Below are 16,318 nucleotides of genomic sequence, written 5' to 3'. Positions count from 1 at the left end.
CTTATATTTTTGAACAAATATGTTTAACCTTAGTTTGACCTTCAATGGCGTTAAATTAGCAATAAATTCGACCAACATTATGTTTCGAACTTTTGGTAAGCTTCTCGTATCAGCTTTCACATAATTGAGAACTTACATTTGACGAACCAGCCATTATAAATAAGATTGAAAGGAAATTTAAAAACACTACAGAGGTCAATTAGCCGCCGATGATGACGTCAGAGCGAATGTTTAAAAATTTATTGAGAAAAAACTAGCCAATGAATTTCAAAATTATTTAATTTATATTCTTAAAATACCCTATTTTAACGAAAAAAAATATAAAAAGTACATGTGATTTTTTTTGGACAATGCCCAATAATAATAATGATTTGATAATAATTATCGAATCTTTTGTTACCTATTTTTAATCAATTTCTATTTTCTTTCTTTCTGGCAACAACTGCTAGAGACTTTTTCTGGTAGGGAATAGGGATATAGGACACAGGGTGTTCCAAAAACAAAAACAATGACACATTATAAAATTAATATTTTATATTTGTTCAATAAAAACTACATTGTGGGCCCGTGTGCCCGGGGCCCGGGTAACACGACCTTTGTATCCGCGGGGTGGCGCGTACAGGTGTGCCGAAAGTACACCAGAGTAAGACAGACAGACAGACACACATTGGTCCCCTGTTTTTTAAAACTCGATAAAAAGATATAAGCTGTGTCCACTAGGCAATATTTGGAGCGCAACGTGTCGAAAATAAGCAGGCAAAGCTGCCTGTCTACTAAATTACGCGAGCTGGCAATGATGCGCGCGAACTGGCAACGTCGCGCGCTGCTGTGCCGTTGTCCTGCTGCGCTACAAATGTCGCAGGGAATTCCCCACTTTAAGGGACCAATGAGAAAACGATACAATTATAAAATAACATAAGTGGTATGTCAGTCACCTGTACGAACCGCCCTCCTATAAACTCTGCAGACTGTGTCATAAGGCAATGGTGAGTGAGCCGCAGCTCGGCGGAATGCCGCCATACAATTATTGGAATGTCACGCGGGATGCGAGTAAACTATTCGTTTGGAGCTATTTTAACTCAGATATTCAACCTTTTGCCGTCGACATAAAGGTGAAACAGAGGTAAAATAACTCGAAACGGGTCTGTAGGCCTCAACGCAAACGTGGCCGAGGTCTATCATTACATTCATTATATCATTATCATTCATTACACAATTCATTAAAATTCACGATCTGGACCCCGATTCCGCTATTCTAATCCAACTTTGATCCAGACCGAATCCTATCAAAATAGTATTCTCATACCAAACAAACTTCAAACGCCTTTTTGGAGTTCGACCAAGCAGAACGCGTTTGACGTTGACGTCTTATGAGAATACGATTATATTATTTACCGAGACTGTATCGAAACCAAATCGAAGCTGTACGTTGAATTAAAATAGCAGAATCGTCCTTACCACCCCCGCCGGCCGATGCGGGGACGCATCCGAATTACAAAACTTACAAAAATCTTAACTTAACGCCTAAGTTAAAATTAAATCGGAATTGAAAAATAAATTACCTAGGTACAATGTTTTAGTCTAGAATGCTATTTATATGCGCACGGGGTGTCAGTGCTCGGTTTCCCGGGGTTTCTTGGCGGACGGTGCGTCGCAGCTGTCGCCCAATGAGTTCTCCTCCGCCGAACTCGCTTCTTCTATTTGTCTGGAAGTTAGAACAAGCGTTGAGAAAAGGTTGAGGCAAACGACGCACGATTTTATAGTGTTACATTAGCAATATTGATCAAAATCGATTCACCCGTTTGGATGCTACGATGCCACGGACATACAAACACAGACACATAGACAGACGTCAGACATATCAAACTCATAATAGCACCCAATCACCCATCTGTCTTGTCTGGGGTTAATAAGCCGTGCAGCTGACAATCTTGCGTTCAATAATTTGGCTAGGTCGTAATTTGATTTCTGATCTTGTTATTTCTAAAGTGAAAATTGACGCAGTCGATGTCTTAAAACCTAAAATTATTATAGTTATTTAATAACTATGATGGAATATGGAACAACTTGGGTTCTGATTAAGGACTATGCATCTCCTTATTAATTATTATCAACGGTTTATAAGAAATACAAGAATACCCTACCGTTTAGCTCTCGGCGTGCTGAGCGCTGAATCTGAGTTGTCTGAGGGCGAGGCGGGTGTCGCGGGGGTGGCGGGGGAGGGGTCGCCCTTCGCGTCCAGAGAGTCCTCTGTGCACGACGTCGTGTCGTCCACTGTGTCTACCAGTTTACCTGTAAAATATATAAAAGAGGGGTTTGATTATATAAATTAATAAAAATAGGGGTTCGATGATAAAAATAAAGGGGTTGAATTATATTTTGACTTTATATTCATTAAAGTTTTGCGATAAAACGTCGGACCGCAGTTTTGTATTCTGGCATCAACCTCGTGCAGCTTAGTCATAGGAACATGTAGAATTCCATGCGTTGAATGTAGTTGACTCATCGCTTTCATCGATTTCATTTCGTTTCGCGTTGTAAAATTGTCAACGTATCTGTTTACCAGTAGAACTTAATCCATACTAATATTATAAATGCGAAAGTGTGTCTGTTACTTCTTCACGCACAACCGCTGAATGGTAGGGTAGTAACGGGAAGGACATAGGAAAATGTACGGTTCCCGTGCGATAAAATAAAATTTGCGGGCGTCATCTAGTTATTAATTAATAAGGAATACCCAGAAAGTTGTCATTTAAACCATAAAAAATACAAGGAAAACAGTTCACGCTAACTTATTAATATATTGTAGTAAAGTTTACTCGTCTACGTAAAAGTATTACGTAATAGTAATGAATGTTCGATATTGCATGAGGTCGCGGATTCACGGTCGGTACGTCACAGGTTGTATGACGCAGCTAACGCCGCTAAAAATATTCAATGCATGTCTAACTTCGATAATTTTAGCAATCATTGATAAAAGGTACGTTTAACTTTAAAAAAAACTAAATCTATAAAGTTAGAAAAAAATTATAGTCCAAGATCCTACGGTCTGCAGAAGTTGCTTACATTCTAGAATGTAATCTAGAGTAATTTTCTTATTTTTTTAAATTATTTGCATTTCCTAAGCACGCGAAATCAAAACAAATAATTAGAAACTTGTAACTTTATAAATTAATAATTAATAACATCTATAGAATCACCGAAAGACATTATGTATAAATCTTGTTAGGTAACTAATACCCATTTTTGCGTTATCATGTAAATTGTAAACAAACAACAGGTTAACAATTATTGTATTTCCAGATAATGTTTGCGTAATGCTATGATAAAATATTTAGCGTGGGTATCTATTTTAAGACCCACGTGGGTTCGGTATAAATAGATACATTATCTTACAGTTTATGCAGTCTCAAGGACGTCTAATAATACAGCGGTAAAAATAGCCGCGAAGTTTGGGATTTAAAAATGGAACGTTCATTCAAAATTTGCATTTGGAACGAACTTCGTTCCATATTTTAAAATGTGTATTTTTCGTCAACGCAGGAAATTCGTAATTAAACTTCATAATTCATAATTGTAAGTTCACGGCGGTTAATGGCGGACAACATCTGTTAAGTTTTTTTTCCCACCGGTTTTTGGTCATTGTTTGGTAATTACAAGGTAAAATTGAAAGCTTTTAAAGAACGACTTTGGGCAGTAAACCTACACCTACAGGAGGTGTACTCAAATGTTTTAATCTGAAATTAGTCTTTACAGACTTACAATACTATTTTGGCGCGTCGATAATGTTGTCACGGGACGTGGATGCAACAACAGTTGTCAAAACTACGCCAGCGACGTTTCTCATAATAAGCAAACGATACTTGGATCATATTCACAGAAGGTGTTAGTGTCGGCTGTATATCAAGTGACATTTTACAATATGGCGGCGTTACGATTTGTAAGCCAAGCCTTCTAAGTCGCCTTTAATATAATGGATGTAACCAATGGTTAGCTAAAGTGTGCTCAATGTCATAATGTCATTAAATACCAGCCTTCAAATGTCAGTTCCTACTTCCTAGCGAACACATTCCATGAAACAACCACGGTTATTCCATTACAAAGTACGGTGTATTGTAGCAGACAATAGTCGAATAGTTATTAGTAAAAAAATTGGGACAACTCCATTGTTACATTGTTGCACGTTTCGATGTATTTCTTTTATGTGTCGAAGTGTGATGAATTTTTAGAATACCGCTTCTGCTGTTTACTTATTGAATACTGATAATAATTAACGAATTTTTGGCAGGACAATAATTACTGACGAGCAAAATTTATTGATTATTTCATAAATTTGCATTTGACTGATAAATGATAATAATATGATGTTCCATCATTAACATTAATAAGTATATAAGTAAATCATAATTATTAATTATATTTTTGGAGTTACTAATATGATAATTCCTTATTCATTTTCTGTTTCTGTTATAGATTTTGCTGCCACATTTTGGTTACCTTTAGGCAACTGAATAGGCCTTAGGTAAACAAAATGTTGCACGCATGACTCTCAAAAACTATTGTTAATAAAAAATAATGCTCACCATTTCCATTTGTGGATGGTGGTTCAAGATTACTCTCGTCACTAGGTAGCGGTGATCCGCCGTTTGTGGGCTCTGTTGTCAGCTTTGGCTCTTTGCCTAATGTCTCTGGCTGTAGGTCTGATAGGATGTTGTGTGTCCATACCGCCAGTTCCACCATATGTGGGGACCATTTTTTGCCGCAGCCATTTTGTTCCTAAAATTAAAAAGAGGTTTCATAAGAATCAAGTCTTAGAAATACATAGATGCCTTTTTAAGAGTAGGTAAGAAATAAATAGAACAAGCACCCAGTGGCTTAGTATGGTTACAGAAGTAGCGAATAAAAATAAAGATTTTAGGGGAAAATCTGGCGCTTTGTCTATTCTAAAAAGAAACTCCTTCTATAGTAGCTACGCTAAGCACAAAGGTACGTACTAGTTAAACTAAAAAATTAAGTCGATCATATTACAAACAATGCATCCTTATTTCAATAAAAACTAATTGTATCTCACGTCTTCACATTTCATACCACAACATCATTCAGATAAGTAATGAAAACGCGTCTGTTAGAACATATCTGATAACACAATCAACAGATACGAATATTTCCTTGGGTGTTTCATAATCGCGTTTGTTTACAAAGACACATTGTGGGTAGAATAATGACAAACGTTCTTGCAATATCATTATTAATATTATGTATTTTTATGTAACTATATTGGAAAAATTTTTTTTATCATCTTAATCTTATGATTCAATATCAACGATCACATCTCACCACGACATTTGCTAGAAGTAATTTGGTAGTTGGTAAAAATATCTAGATCTTGCGACTTGTGCCTAAGGCGCAGCGCAGACGACAGACTATCCGTGACGCAATTTTTAGTCCGTGGAAATAGAACCTATGCAATTATATGCAGTAACGCAAACGTCTGCGCTGCGCGTCGTGTGCGTTAATGCATATAATTGCATAGGTTCTATTTCCACAAACTAAAAAGTGCGTCACGGCTGCGGTCTGCGCTGCGCCTAAAAGAACATCCTATGGAAACATAATATTTTGCAGGTACAAAATTCTGCCAATGTCTTTCTGTTGTCTATTATTGTGTCAAACCAATTTTTTTTTCTCTTTAGGTATATGAAACGGATGATAATAATATCTTACCTTGTTTAATCTATCACAGACAGTTTTAATGTGTTTAACATAGTTGAGGTATTCCTTGGCAGTGTAGTCGCTCCCTTCCATTTCGGGGATTGCTTGTACGCACTCGTCGGCCATGAATGGTGCGATTTCTGGGCTTGCAGCCGCTAGCAGCGCTGATGCTGTGGCAGTACCTACACCCTTAAGATTACTGAGCGCCGTCATGGCTGATTCTATGTTTGGCAGTTTCTTGAAAGCCTTCTTCGTCTCTTGCATCACTGCTCTGGGTGTGTTCACTTTGATCAAGTATGACAGTTGTGGGAAGAATTTGCCTCTCTGTAAACAAAGATTGTAGGTTTAAGGATAGAATTTTAAAGCTTAGGGTGTATAAAAGGTTGAATATATTGAATTTCTGAAATAACCGTTACCCCTACGTTACCTTATTTATATTCATTTATTAAATTAATTTTGAATCTTTAATGCTCACATTTTAAGTTTTTTTAACTTGAGCTTATGTATTCCACAGCGTTGTTTGGAGTGTCTAAACACACTAGGCCGAAAACCGAAGTTCGGCACGATTACGCCTGCAATGTATTTTAAATTGCTGATGACACACCATGCCGAAATTATATTGTATGCATAGCGCATTGCAAGCGTAATCGTGCCGAACTTCGGCCGCGCATTTTCGGCCTAGTGTGTTTAGAGTTTAGACTCTTACGCCTTGACGTTAACCAACCGAAAGCGTTAGTAATTACAATAATAATTACTATAGTAAGTAATTGTTAAATTTAATAATAAAAACTTACGAATTCCCCGATACATACATAGTCATTACCCATTACTCATTAGTTTTGATTATAATAGGTAGATTAGGTGTAGTAAACATTATGATGTTAATACTACTTGTTGTTTCCTCTTCCACTTGGATGTGGTTTTACGTTTCCGGCACCGATTCTCATTCCAGTTTGGGTCGATTACATTTTTATACATTTTTTTTTTATTTTACTTCATATTTGAGGCTTGATGAAAGTCTATATCTAAGACTAAACTTCTAAGGATTTTAGTCACGAAATATGTATGAGTTTTTCAATTAATCTTTCGATCGTGGATTCTTGGAAATCTATTGTTATTCTATTGTGTCTCGCTCACCGGTGAGCTTATGGGGCTTGATGGGTTAAATTAAAAATAACCTAATTTACTAGAATATTAAATTTATTTTGCAAAATAATTCTAAGAATCGATTGAGCAGTTTAAATGTTAAGCGATAACGGATAAAGACACAACTACATATTTTAATATATTAGTATGGCAGTATTGGTAGGTATTCAATGGGCGTATTTCGACCGCAGGCGATTCGCTAGTTAACAGTAGTTAAGTACTACGAATACCAAGCCAAGACCTAAGTAATGGAATTGTTGTGTTCTTAACTATTCTAATAAAACCTTTTTTGACTGCATAAAAAGTTCATAAATTAAAAGTACCGTTTGGATGTAAAAATACACAAAAAAATTATTTACGGAATGCGTTTTCTACGTCGCATCTTGGATCTTTTATTTTATTTTTTAATGACAATAAGGATTTTTATATTTATTTTTATCATTTAACTTGATAATAATGTTTTTTTGATTAATACCTAGTTAAGCCAAACCCTTCAATATAATATATTATTTAATTTAAATAGAATTTAAACATATAATGGAATAATAACCCTTAATTTAAAAGAATTATTATTGAACCGCAATTTAATTATACTGGCCCAGAACCTGGGTACGCCCATGTATGGGGCTTATGTCAAAATTTTGAATTAATTACATTTATGTAATTACTAATTAATGTTCCACTCTGAGTGCGGCAGACACTGATTTTATTTTTACTAATAATTATTAATTAGTCAAATTATAAGACGTAGTTTTTAGTTTTTACTAAATTATAGATTTTACTAAAGTTGTATAAAATGTTCATCATTCAATGTTCTACTGTTCATGTAAGTTTCTGTGATACCAAATGTAGGTTAAAAAGGAGTACTTATTTGCTGTCTGTAAGTTAAAATTTATTTGAGAAATTACGCTTGTTCTTTAATATTAAAAAATAGTAGGATAATACCAAATTAATGTTATGTTCTTTAATTTTTAACATAATATTTATTGAATAGGCATTATACTTACAGATTGTTTCCATTTCATAAGCTGAACTAGTTCTTCGTGTATCATGTGGGCATCTTTCCCTCGTGATTTGATTTTCTTTGGCAGTTCGTTCTGGTACCTGAAAAAAACATAAGTAAAATAGTATGGCATATAATTATTTTAACTATTAAAATAAATTTAAAAAAAAAATTCTTTGGATTAAATTTTGCACTATTTACAGGGTCAATTTTTTTGCTTGATTAATGATTATAGAAAGAAAATTGGATTTTTTAACACAAAATTTATAAGTAATAAGTTACCAAGCGTGATTTTTTTTAAGTAAGTAAGTATTAAAAAACAATACAACAATAAAAATGATATAAGTAGGTAAGGCATTTAATAGTTCTTATATCATTTTGTATTTTTGTAAAGTATGCTCTGTTCATTTTTTTTTTTTCAATTTTGATGTTAAGTACTTTTCAAAAAATAAAGTTAACTTTCAAACGTGGCAAAAAATTGTCAATGTAAGGAATTAAAGGTTTTATTTTTTAATTTATTTAACAATCTTTTAATTTTCTAGGTAGCATAATATTAACTTAGTAGCTAAGAATTTTACTAGGTATAAAAATAATTTGATTCATTGTAAAACTAAAATTGAGCCTAAATCACACTTCATATTTTGAAATAGCATTTTGATGACGGGTATTTATTTATTAATAAATTTCACAAATTCATTAGTAAATATAAGATATCCATCATCAATTCAAAAAATAATTTAAATATTCAATGGATGATGAAAAAGTTGTTCTTTACTTAAAAAAAAAATTTGAAATAAAACTTGACGACTCTTCAGAGTCATTGAACCAGACTTAATTATTTAAATTAAATAGGTAGATAGGGAAATGTTATATATTTAATAAAATTATACTTATATTTTTCATGAATATCACAAATCAGCAAAAAATAATAAAAACTGTCAATTGTCTTTTTTTTTCAAAAATAAAAACAAAGTTAACCATTGTGCCAAATGGCAAGTCACCATTTCAATTTTCAACGGATGTGACTTTACTTAACAAAGGATTGTATTAACTGAACATAAGTAATTTAATATGTGAACAGGGCTGGCATATGTCGAGGCATGCTGCTACAATAGATTAGAAACGTGAACATCAAAAATTGAGCTTTATAAAGTAATATTACGAGCTCCGATATGCGGGGACAGCCATTTTAGAACGCCTAAGCACGGCGATATTTTCCCCCACACTGGCTTCAGGAAAAACGATAGTGTCAATTTGACATCGATCCCACGTGACGCAGTGATTTTAATGAGCCGTCCGTGGACTAGAGATGCAGTCCGCGAGGGAGGTAGCTATCAAATCAGTTTGCACGGATACACACACAATACAAGTTCATTGACACGCCACTCGCCACGGCCGCATTTTCTCCCCGACGTCGCACTTACCAATTATCCAACTTGAGCAGCTCCTCGGGTCTCTTTGTTTTCTGTTCGGCCTTTAATTTCATAGCTTGCGGATACAACTTCAAAACACTGTCGAACTGTGTCGCATCTGCCTCGAGTAAGAAAGCAGACGTGTCTTTCGCGGTAGCCATTGTGAGCGTTCTAAATGTACAACACTGCGCTGCGCTGCGTACCTATTTAGTTAGCTATAGCGCCGAACTCGACGCGGCGGCAGCACCTGGCCAACTGGGCGCCCTCGCCCCTCCCCACGCCGCCATCTTGTGCGAGCTCGTACTGTGACGTTCAATAATGCGATTTTACACAATATTTTTGCTGTTTTACGGCCTATTTGAGGCTAAATCCTAGCTAAATAACCCGAAATATGCCTCAAAATATAATTTTATACGATCGTATTGTAGTTTCATCGAGTAAATTGCGTCACAAAACGCGATGACAGAACAAAAAATATACTCACACAACATAGCAAGGTTATACAGGACGCGCCTCACGAAGGGGCGTCGTGCTATAATTTGGCTTCCTCGGGGGATATCGACGTCGCATAAAATATAATCCATGGTGGAAAACGACACTTTTGCACGTATAATTAATCGGAATAATCGTATTTAATCACAAAACGAAAGCAAGATCACAAGTATGTTAGTCACGTCGACCTCGCACTATCAATTTCCTCGACGTGACGCAACACACGGCACCGTTGTACCGAAACGACTTTGGTAAACACGCATATTTTCCGTTGCAATGCAGTACACACTGAGCTCGGAGTAGTCATGAAGTAGTAACTAGCCGTGTACATAAGGCATTTAGGTAGTACGTACATATCACCGGGGTGGAACGTCACCACACCAATCGGCTTTGTTGTTTTGATAGATTGCCACGTGTTTTTGCTCCCTCTTTTTAATTTTATAATATAACTAGCGACTTGAAGATTTTATCGGAGCGGTTGCGAATCGTTCGCCTTATGTTGTTTCAAGATTTCTTGTCGGAAATACATTTTTTATTTTTATGTATAATGATTGTCTTGATTTCTTGAATTTTAAGATGCAATCTTCTTGGCATATGTTCTACGTGATATTTCCTTTATTTTTACTGCTTATGTAGGCTGTCGAGTCTCGACTACACAGTACACTAGAATACCTAAAAAAATATTTTAAAAATCAAACCCCATTCTAACATTATTATTTAACCACTTTTTATTTCTAAATGGTTAAGTCTAAATCTTTATTCCAATTTTAAGTAAGTCCGATCGTATTTTTAAGGTACTTTCTATATTACCTACTTACATATTATTTTAAAAAAGTACCTATCGGAGTTAATCGTTCGAAGCTGGATAATAATATTACTTTTGGTCAATTAACTGATATCTACCTCTTTGAGTATTTTAAAAGCTACATACATTATATAAAAATGATGATGAAAATTCTCTATTATACCAAATACTTAAACGCTTAAGTTCTACCATAAACATCAGAATAAAAATAAAAGCAGTTATTTTTATTTCATTAACAAAAAACCCACTTATTTTTTTCCAGTCCAACCTTCTCCGAAATCCGGCCCTGGCTACGTCTTCGAGCCAAGGAAATATACTTCATTACAATTTCCATAATATATTCCAGTTTCAATCCATTCCAGTTAACGCTATGTTCGTAAAATTTCATGCACAATAGTAGACATTTTTAGTAAATTGTCGACGAAGAAACGATGCTATAACAATGACAATAACTACACTAATTCCACTAACGCTGCAAAAATAAAAACAACTACATATACGACCCAGATAAACAGCCAGTGTTTGTAATAATAACATGTTTACAGTGTTCCACTCCGGTGTGTTTTAAAGTAGCATAATAATTACAGCTTTTTTTTAAAAATAAGTATACAACAGATGTTAGCAGGAAACCTTAGATAAATGATTGGTATCGCGCGCGCGCGAGACCTATCATTTATCTAAGCAGGAAACCTTTTTTAATTTAAAAAAATGTACTTACGTAAAAAAATGTGGCTACTTGAGAGTGGCTTGTACCGCACTGAACGTGTTAACGATGCCAAATTTTCGCTTGTTTTATAACATAGTAAACGCTATATAAGTAGATTATCATTTAATTTAAATATTTATTATTTATAATATTTATTATTTACTAGGTACTATTTAAGAGTAACATTGTCCTACAAATAGAACAATCCATATTTTAGGACCACCAAGTCAAAGTATGAAATCCTTTCTATCTCTGTTAGCTACGACTTTCGAGATTTTTCGCAAATAAAAATGTTGTTCGTCTCATCAAAATGAAGCTACTCACAATTATTATTTTTAACAAAAAATTAAAACCGACTTCCAAGGTAAAAACAATAATAATATGAACTAAAAAGTATTAAATAACTCTTACTCTATAATAGTGCCTTTTTATTACCCGACTGCCAGGGGGTTATGTGTTTGGCGCGTATCTTGTATGTTTGTAATATTCTTTATTACCTTGTATCTCCAGAACCGCTAAACGGATTTTCACAATTGAGTATTTCAGAAAAAAATAATTATTGAATTTTTTAATGTATTTTAAAACCTTATTATTAATCATATTGATATTTAATGCAAAAACCTTAAAAAAATGTTTTTTCAATTAATTATAAACAATTAAAAATTCATGAAATTTAAATAAAATCACGTGACTTATAAACGCGCCATGATTGAGATGTGACGTCACAGTGTATACATTTCAATAGTCTACGCCAATATTTACCTTATTTCGTTGACGTTTAAGGTCAAAATCGTTTGCGCTAACTATAATACCAATCTACGTAGCTAAACTTTTTAGTAAATCCACAAACTGATGCTCCTATGACTCGAAATGAGAAATGTGGTTAGTGCCCGTTTTGTTTATTGTAAAACAAACTCTATTTTAAGTATTGAAGATGTGTTTTGGTTTTCAGTTTTAATAAATTTAAGGCTTAATTGAGTTTAGAAGTACGCGTCCAATCAAAACATTCGTTTGTTAAACAATACGTGGTATGTCAGTTCTACTGTTTTTAGTGTTCTGTGGTAAACATTAACAATGTGACGTCACACGCGCTAGGGTAGTGCGGGAGCTGCCGTCTTCATGTCTTCGGTATTTTTATTTTAAAATAACTTTTGAATTATTGCGAAAAACAAAAAAAAAAATGTTTGTTTGTTATAAAACTTATATGTGATCTTCCCATTTATCACAAAAAATAATTTTGGTGAAATACTCAATTGAGGTATCGTTAGATTTGTCTTACGGCCGTTCCCAATATTTGATCTATCTCTGGTTTTGCCCTACTAGAGATAGGAATAGCTCACAATTGACAAAAAATATATCTCTAATGTCTAATGTGAGCTATTCCTATCTCTAGTAGGGCAAAACCAGAGATAGATCAAATATTGGGAACGGCCGTTAATGACCCAAGAGTTCTTAGATAGGTGACATTTAAAAAAAAAAAACAAAATGTTTGACGCCATATTGTGAGGTAAAAAAAATAAAAATTCTACCAAACTAATCGAGTGGGGTATCAAAATAAAGGATTTTAAACACTGATTCTAAATATGTATATAACTTGCAGTTTTAATATTAAATTGAACGATAAATTATGAAGTGGAAAGATTAGATTTTTTGTTTGTTTGGCTCCGAAACTACTGGACCAAATTGAAAAATTATTTTACCATTGGAATTCTACATTATTTAGAGGCATGTCGCACCAAGTTTAACATTAATTCATAAATCATAATATATTATGCCTCCGACTGCATTTTATAATCCACTTTCTTCTTCTACATTTTTCTATGTAACCTTCTATTTATCCTGGCATGAAACTCGTAAGCAAGAGTCGTATCAATTAAAACATGGATTCGATGTCTCCGACAGAATTAGGTCTTGTTTCGTTCTTTTGAGTTAACATTTTTTGCAGTCGTGTTTTTTGATTTTTAATTCATTTATTTTACTCAGAATTCGTCTAAATCTCAACTATTTCTGTACATACTACAGTCTTCATTAAATAATGAAGACTGTAGTAAGTCGGTATCAGCTAATTTTATCGTGAGTTCAGTCGATGTCAGAATATCTGAAGCTTTTGGGACTGGTACCGACTTCAAAGTAATAAAGACTGTAGTATGTACAGAAATAGTTGAGATTTAGACGAATTCTGAAAGTGGCACTATTATAGAGTAAGAGTTATTTAATACTTTTTAGTTCATATTATTATTGTTTTTACCTTGGAAGTCGGTTTTAATTTTTTCATCAGCTCACCACTTTCGTAATTATTATATAAAAATTAAGATTATATCCTATACAACAACACAAGAATTTTGAAAATCGGTCCACAAACAGCGAAATGATCATCAAAAACATCTGCTTCGATGCAAAATATCACGAAAAGCATCAATAATTGGGTCATAATGTGATGACTGATGACCCATGGCATAATTATGATTTTGATGACGATGATCAAATAAATTGATGTGTTGGCTTATGCTTTCAGTTGTTTAAACAACGCCGAAATCCCCGAACCTGTATCTATAAGGATTCAAAAGTTCTGTTGGGTACCTTCGGATCCAGGGTATAACCTGGTGCGAAATTTTACTTTTTGGTAGCATTTACCTCGAATGCTTCAGAAAAAATTGAAATCACTATATGTTTCCATACAAATTTCAAGGAGTCCCCTCGATTCCTCCAGGATCCCATCATCAGATCGCCACTTTTGTGAACATGGTACCAAATTTGAGTTAAACCCTATACAACACAAAAAGAATTTTGAATATCGGATCACAAACGGCTGAGCTATCGTTGAACATTAAAAAAAATATACATACAGCCGAACGTATAACCTCCTCCTTTTTGGAAGTCGGTAAAAAATTAGCTTGATAGTAATAAAAAAGAATTGTTCCCGTACTATATAGTCAGTCTGGTACAATAATTACGGTCTAAAATCTGATCGGCCAAAGAAAATTAAGAGCACTGAAAAACAAACCTTAGGCTAATACAACAAAATTGAAAATAGCACAAACAGCAACAGTCATAGTATATCTCGACACTCGTCCTCAGATAAGTCAGTATCTACCCGGATTCTACCATTTCAACACAATAATGCATATTATAGCTCAACAAACAACGTGAATACTATTTTCCTGTTTGAAAAAAAAACAAGATCGAACAAGGAAAGAAGCTTTTATAATGTAGAATCAGGGCACAGTTCGCTAGGGAAACCCATTTGAAGTCCGTAGCAGGCTGAGTCACTGGAGCCTCACTGACCTACTTACCGAGGCCCGAGGTCTTATCGTCGACCGTACTTTCTGATTGCGATACTAGCTTTGAAATTATACCAGATACCTTCAATGAGATGAGAGAGAGAGAATGAACAATAAAAAATTTGGGCTATGAAAATTTTCTGTAATTAAAAATAATTAATTATCAACACAGAATTAATGCAAAAAAATCTGCATCCTATTTTTTTCATGCATGTAATTAAAAAGCAATTGTTAAAGTATATATTTTTATTTTAATCTAGCTATGATTTTTATAAAACATAACTCTTACTCTATAATAGTGCCTATAATAGTGTTTTTCAGAATTCCTCTAAATCTCAACCATTTCTGTACATACTACAGTCTTCATTATTTTGAAGTCGGTACCAGCTAATTTTATCGTGAGTTCAGTCAATGTCAGAATATCTGAAGCTTTTGGGACTGGTACCGACTTCAAAGTAATGAAGTCTGTAGTATGTACAGAAATAGTTGAGATGAAAAAGGCACTATTATAGAGTAAGAGTTATTTAATACTTTTTAGTTCATATTATTATTGTTTTTACCTTGGAAGTCGGTTTTAATTTTTAGTTAAAAATAATAATTTCACTCTTTTTAGTTATCTACAAGATAAGGCTTTATGCGTAAATAACCACTACGAATGTTAACTATTCACATTATGTTACTGTAAGCGAAATTGTGGTAAATGCTTGCAGTTATCTAAGCGATGCTGCAATTTAAAAACTTTTATCTTTAAAGGTTCAGGAGTTCTGTTCAGTGCCTTTGGACCAAGAGACACCTTCGTATGAACTTTCTCTTATTCGTAATATATGTTTAAGTTACTAGTGTTACGGTACATGTTATACGGACACGTGGTGCGCAAGTACATACTCGAACCTTCTAAATAGGTCCAATGTTTGTTTACGTGTTTACCCTTTATTTGTTAGCGTGTTTGAATTTAGACCTTATGACTGAGTCCATAAGGTCTAAATTAAATTCAACTCACTGCACTTATCGCAAGGACGGCAGTTTTATTGTGGTACATTCCCGAGCCTCCTAGAAATTTCCCACGGTTGTTTACTTGTTTATGTGAATCGGGAAATTTCTGGAATTCGTCTCGCCATATAAAAAGAGCCGCAGGCGGGCCCGGCAAGTTAGTTCAATCTGAGCGATCTTCAAGGCGACATCAAGTGATCAATAGTGAGTGAACCAGTGAAACCTGCGACTTGGCTACGACCTAGGACAGTGATAGTGCTTAGTGATTGGACCTAGTGATTAGTGTTTGGACTTAGTGCTAAGTGTTGTGACCTAGTGTTTAGTGCAGTGTTAATAAAGTCTTCAAGAGAGTCACCAGGTCTTTCTCTCCAAATCCTCGAACCCTAGCACGTAACAACTGGTGTCAGAAGTGGGATTTGGAGATGCCATTGACTCCGAGAGAGGACTTCAAGGGGAGTGTCAGGACAAGGGCGCAGCGAGCTGCTGCCATTGACTCCGAGAGAGGAGTTGCGGAGGCCACACCCACTGGGGACCAAGCTCCGCCCACTGAGGGACAGGCCCCACCCACTGGCCCCGCCCACATGGCTCCGCCCACTGGCCACGCCCACCAGGATCCGCCCACTTTGGATGAAGCCACGCCCACTGGCTCCGCCCACCGGGACACGCCCACTGGCCACGCCCCTCTGGCTCCGCCCACTTTGGGCATGGCCACGCCCACTGGCTCCGCCCACCAGGCCACGCCCACTCAGGCCACGCCCATTGGCCCCGCCCACC

At 35.2% G+C, this 16,318-nt stretch overlaps 1 protein-coding gene across 2 annotated transcripts; it reads right to left on the bottom strand.

Annotated features, from left to right (window-relative positions):
• Window positions 1-512: 512 nt before the first annotated feature.
• On the bottom strand, window positions 513-10,063 carry LOC121732294. 2 transcript variants are annotated; one of them, XM_042122129.1, is made up of 7 exons: window positions 9,755-10,063; window positions 9,283-9,573; window positions 7,863-7,959; window positions 5,722-6,033; window positions 4,584-4,776; window positions 2,145-2,292; window positions 513-1,705 (listed from the first exon to the last, which is right to left on the bottom strand). In XM_042122129.1, the coding sequence occupies exons 2-7, from the start codon at window positions 9,429-9,431 to the stop codon at window positions 1,612-1,614; spliced, it is 993 nt and encodes a 330-aa protein (XP_041978063.1). In that variant the 5' UTR covers window positions 9,432-9,573; window positions 9,755-10,063; the 3' UTR covers window positions 513-1,611. The 2 variants fall into 2 exon arrangements, with proteins under 2 accessions (XP_041978063.1, XP_041978064.1); XM_042122130.1 differs by lacking the exons at window positions 9,283-9,573; window positions 9,755-10,063 and adding an exon at window positions 9,021-9,188.
• Between the last annotated feature and the right edge of the window lie 6,255 nt (window positions 10,064-16,318).

Source organism: Aricia agestis, chromosome 12 (assembly GCF_905147365.1).
Source record: "Aricia agestis chromosome 12, ilAriAges1.1, whole genome shotgun sequence".
Lineage (NCBI taxonomy): Eukaryota > Metazoa > Arthropoda > Insecta > Lepidoptera > Lycaenidae > Aricia > Aricia agestis.
The sequence above is the reverse complement of the archived record's forward strand: the minus strand, read 5'-3'. Positions and strand labels throughout refer to the sequence as shown.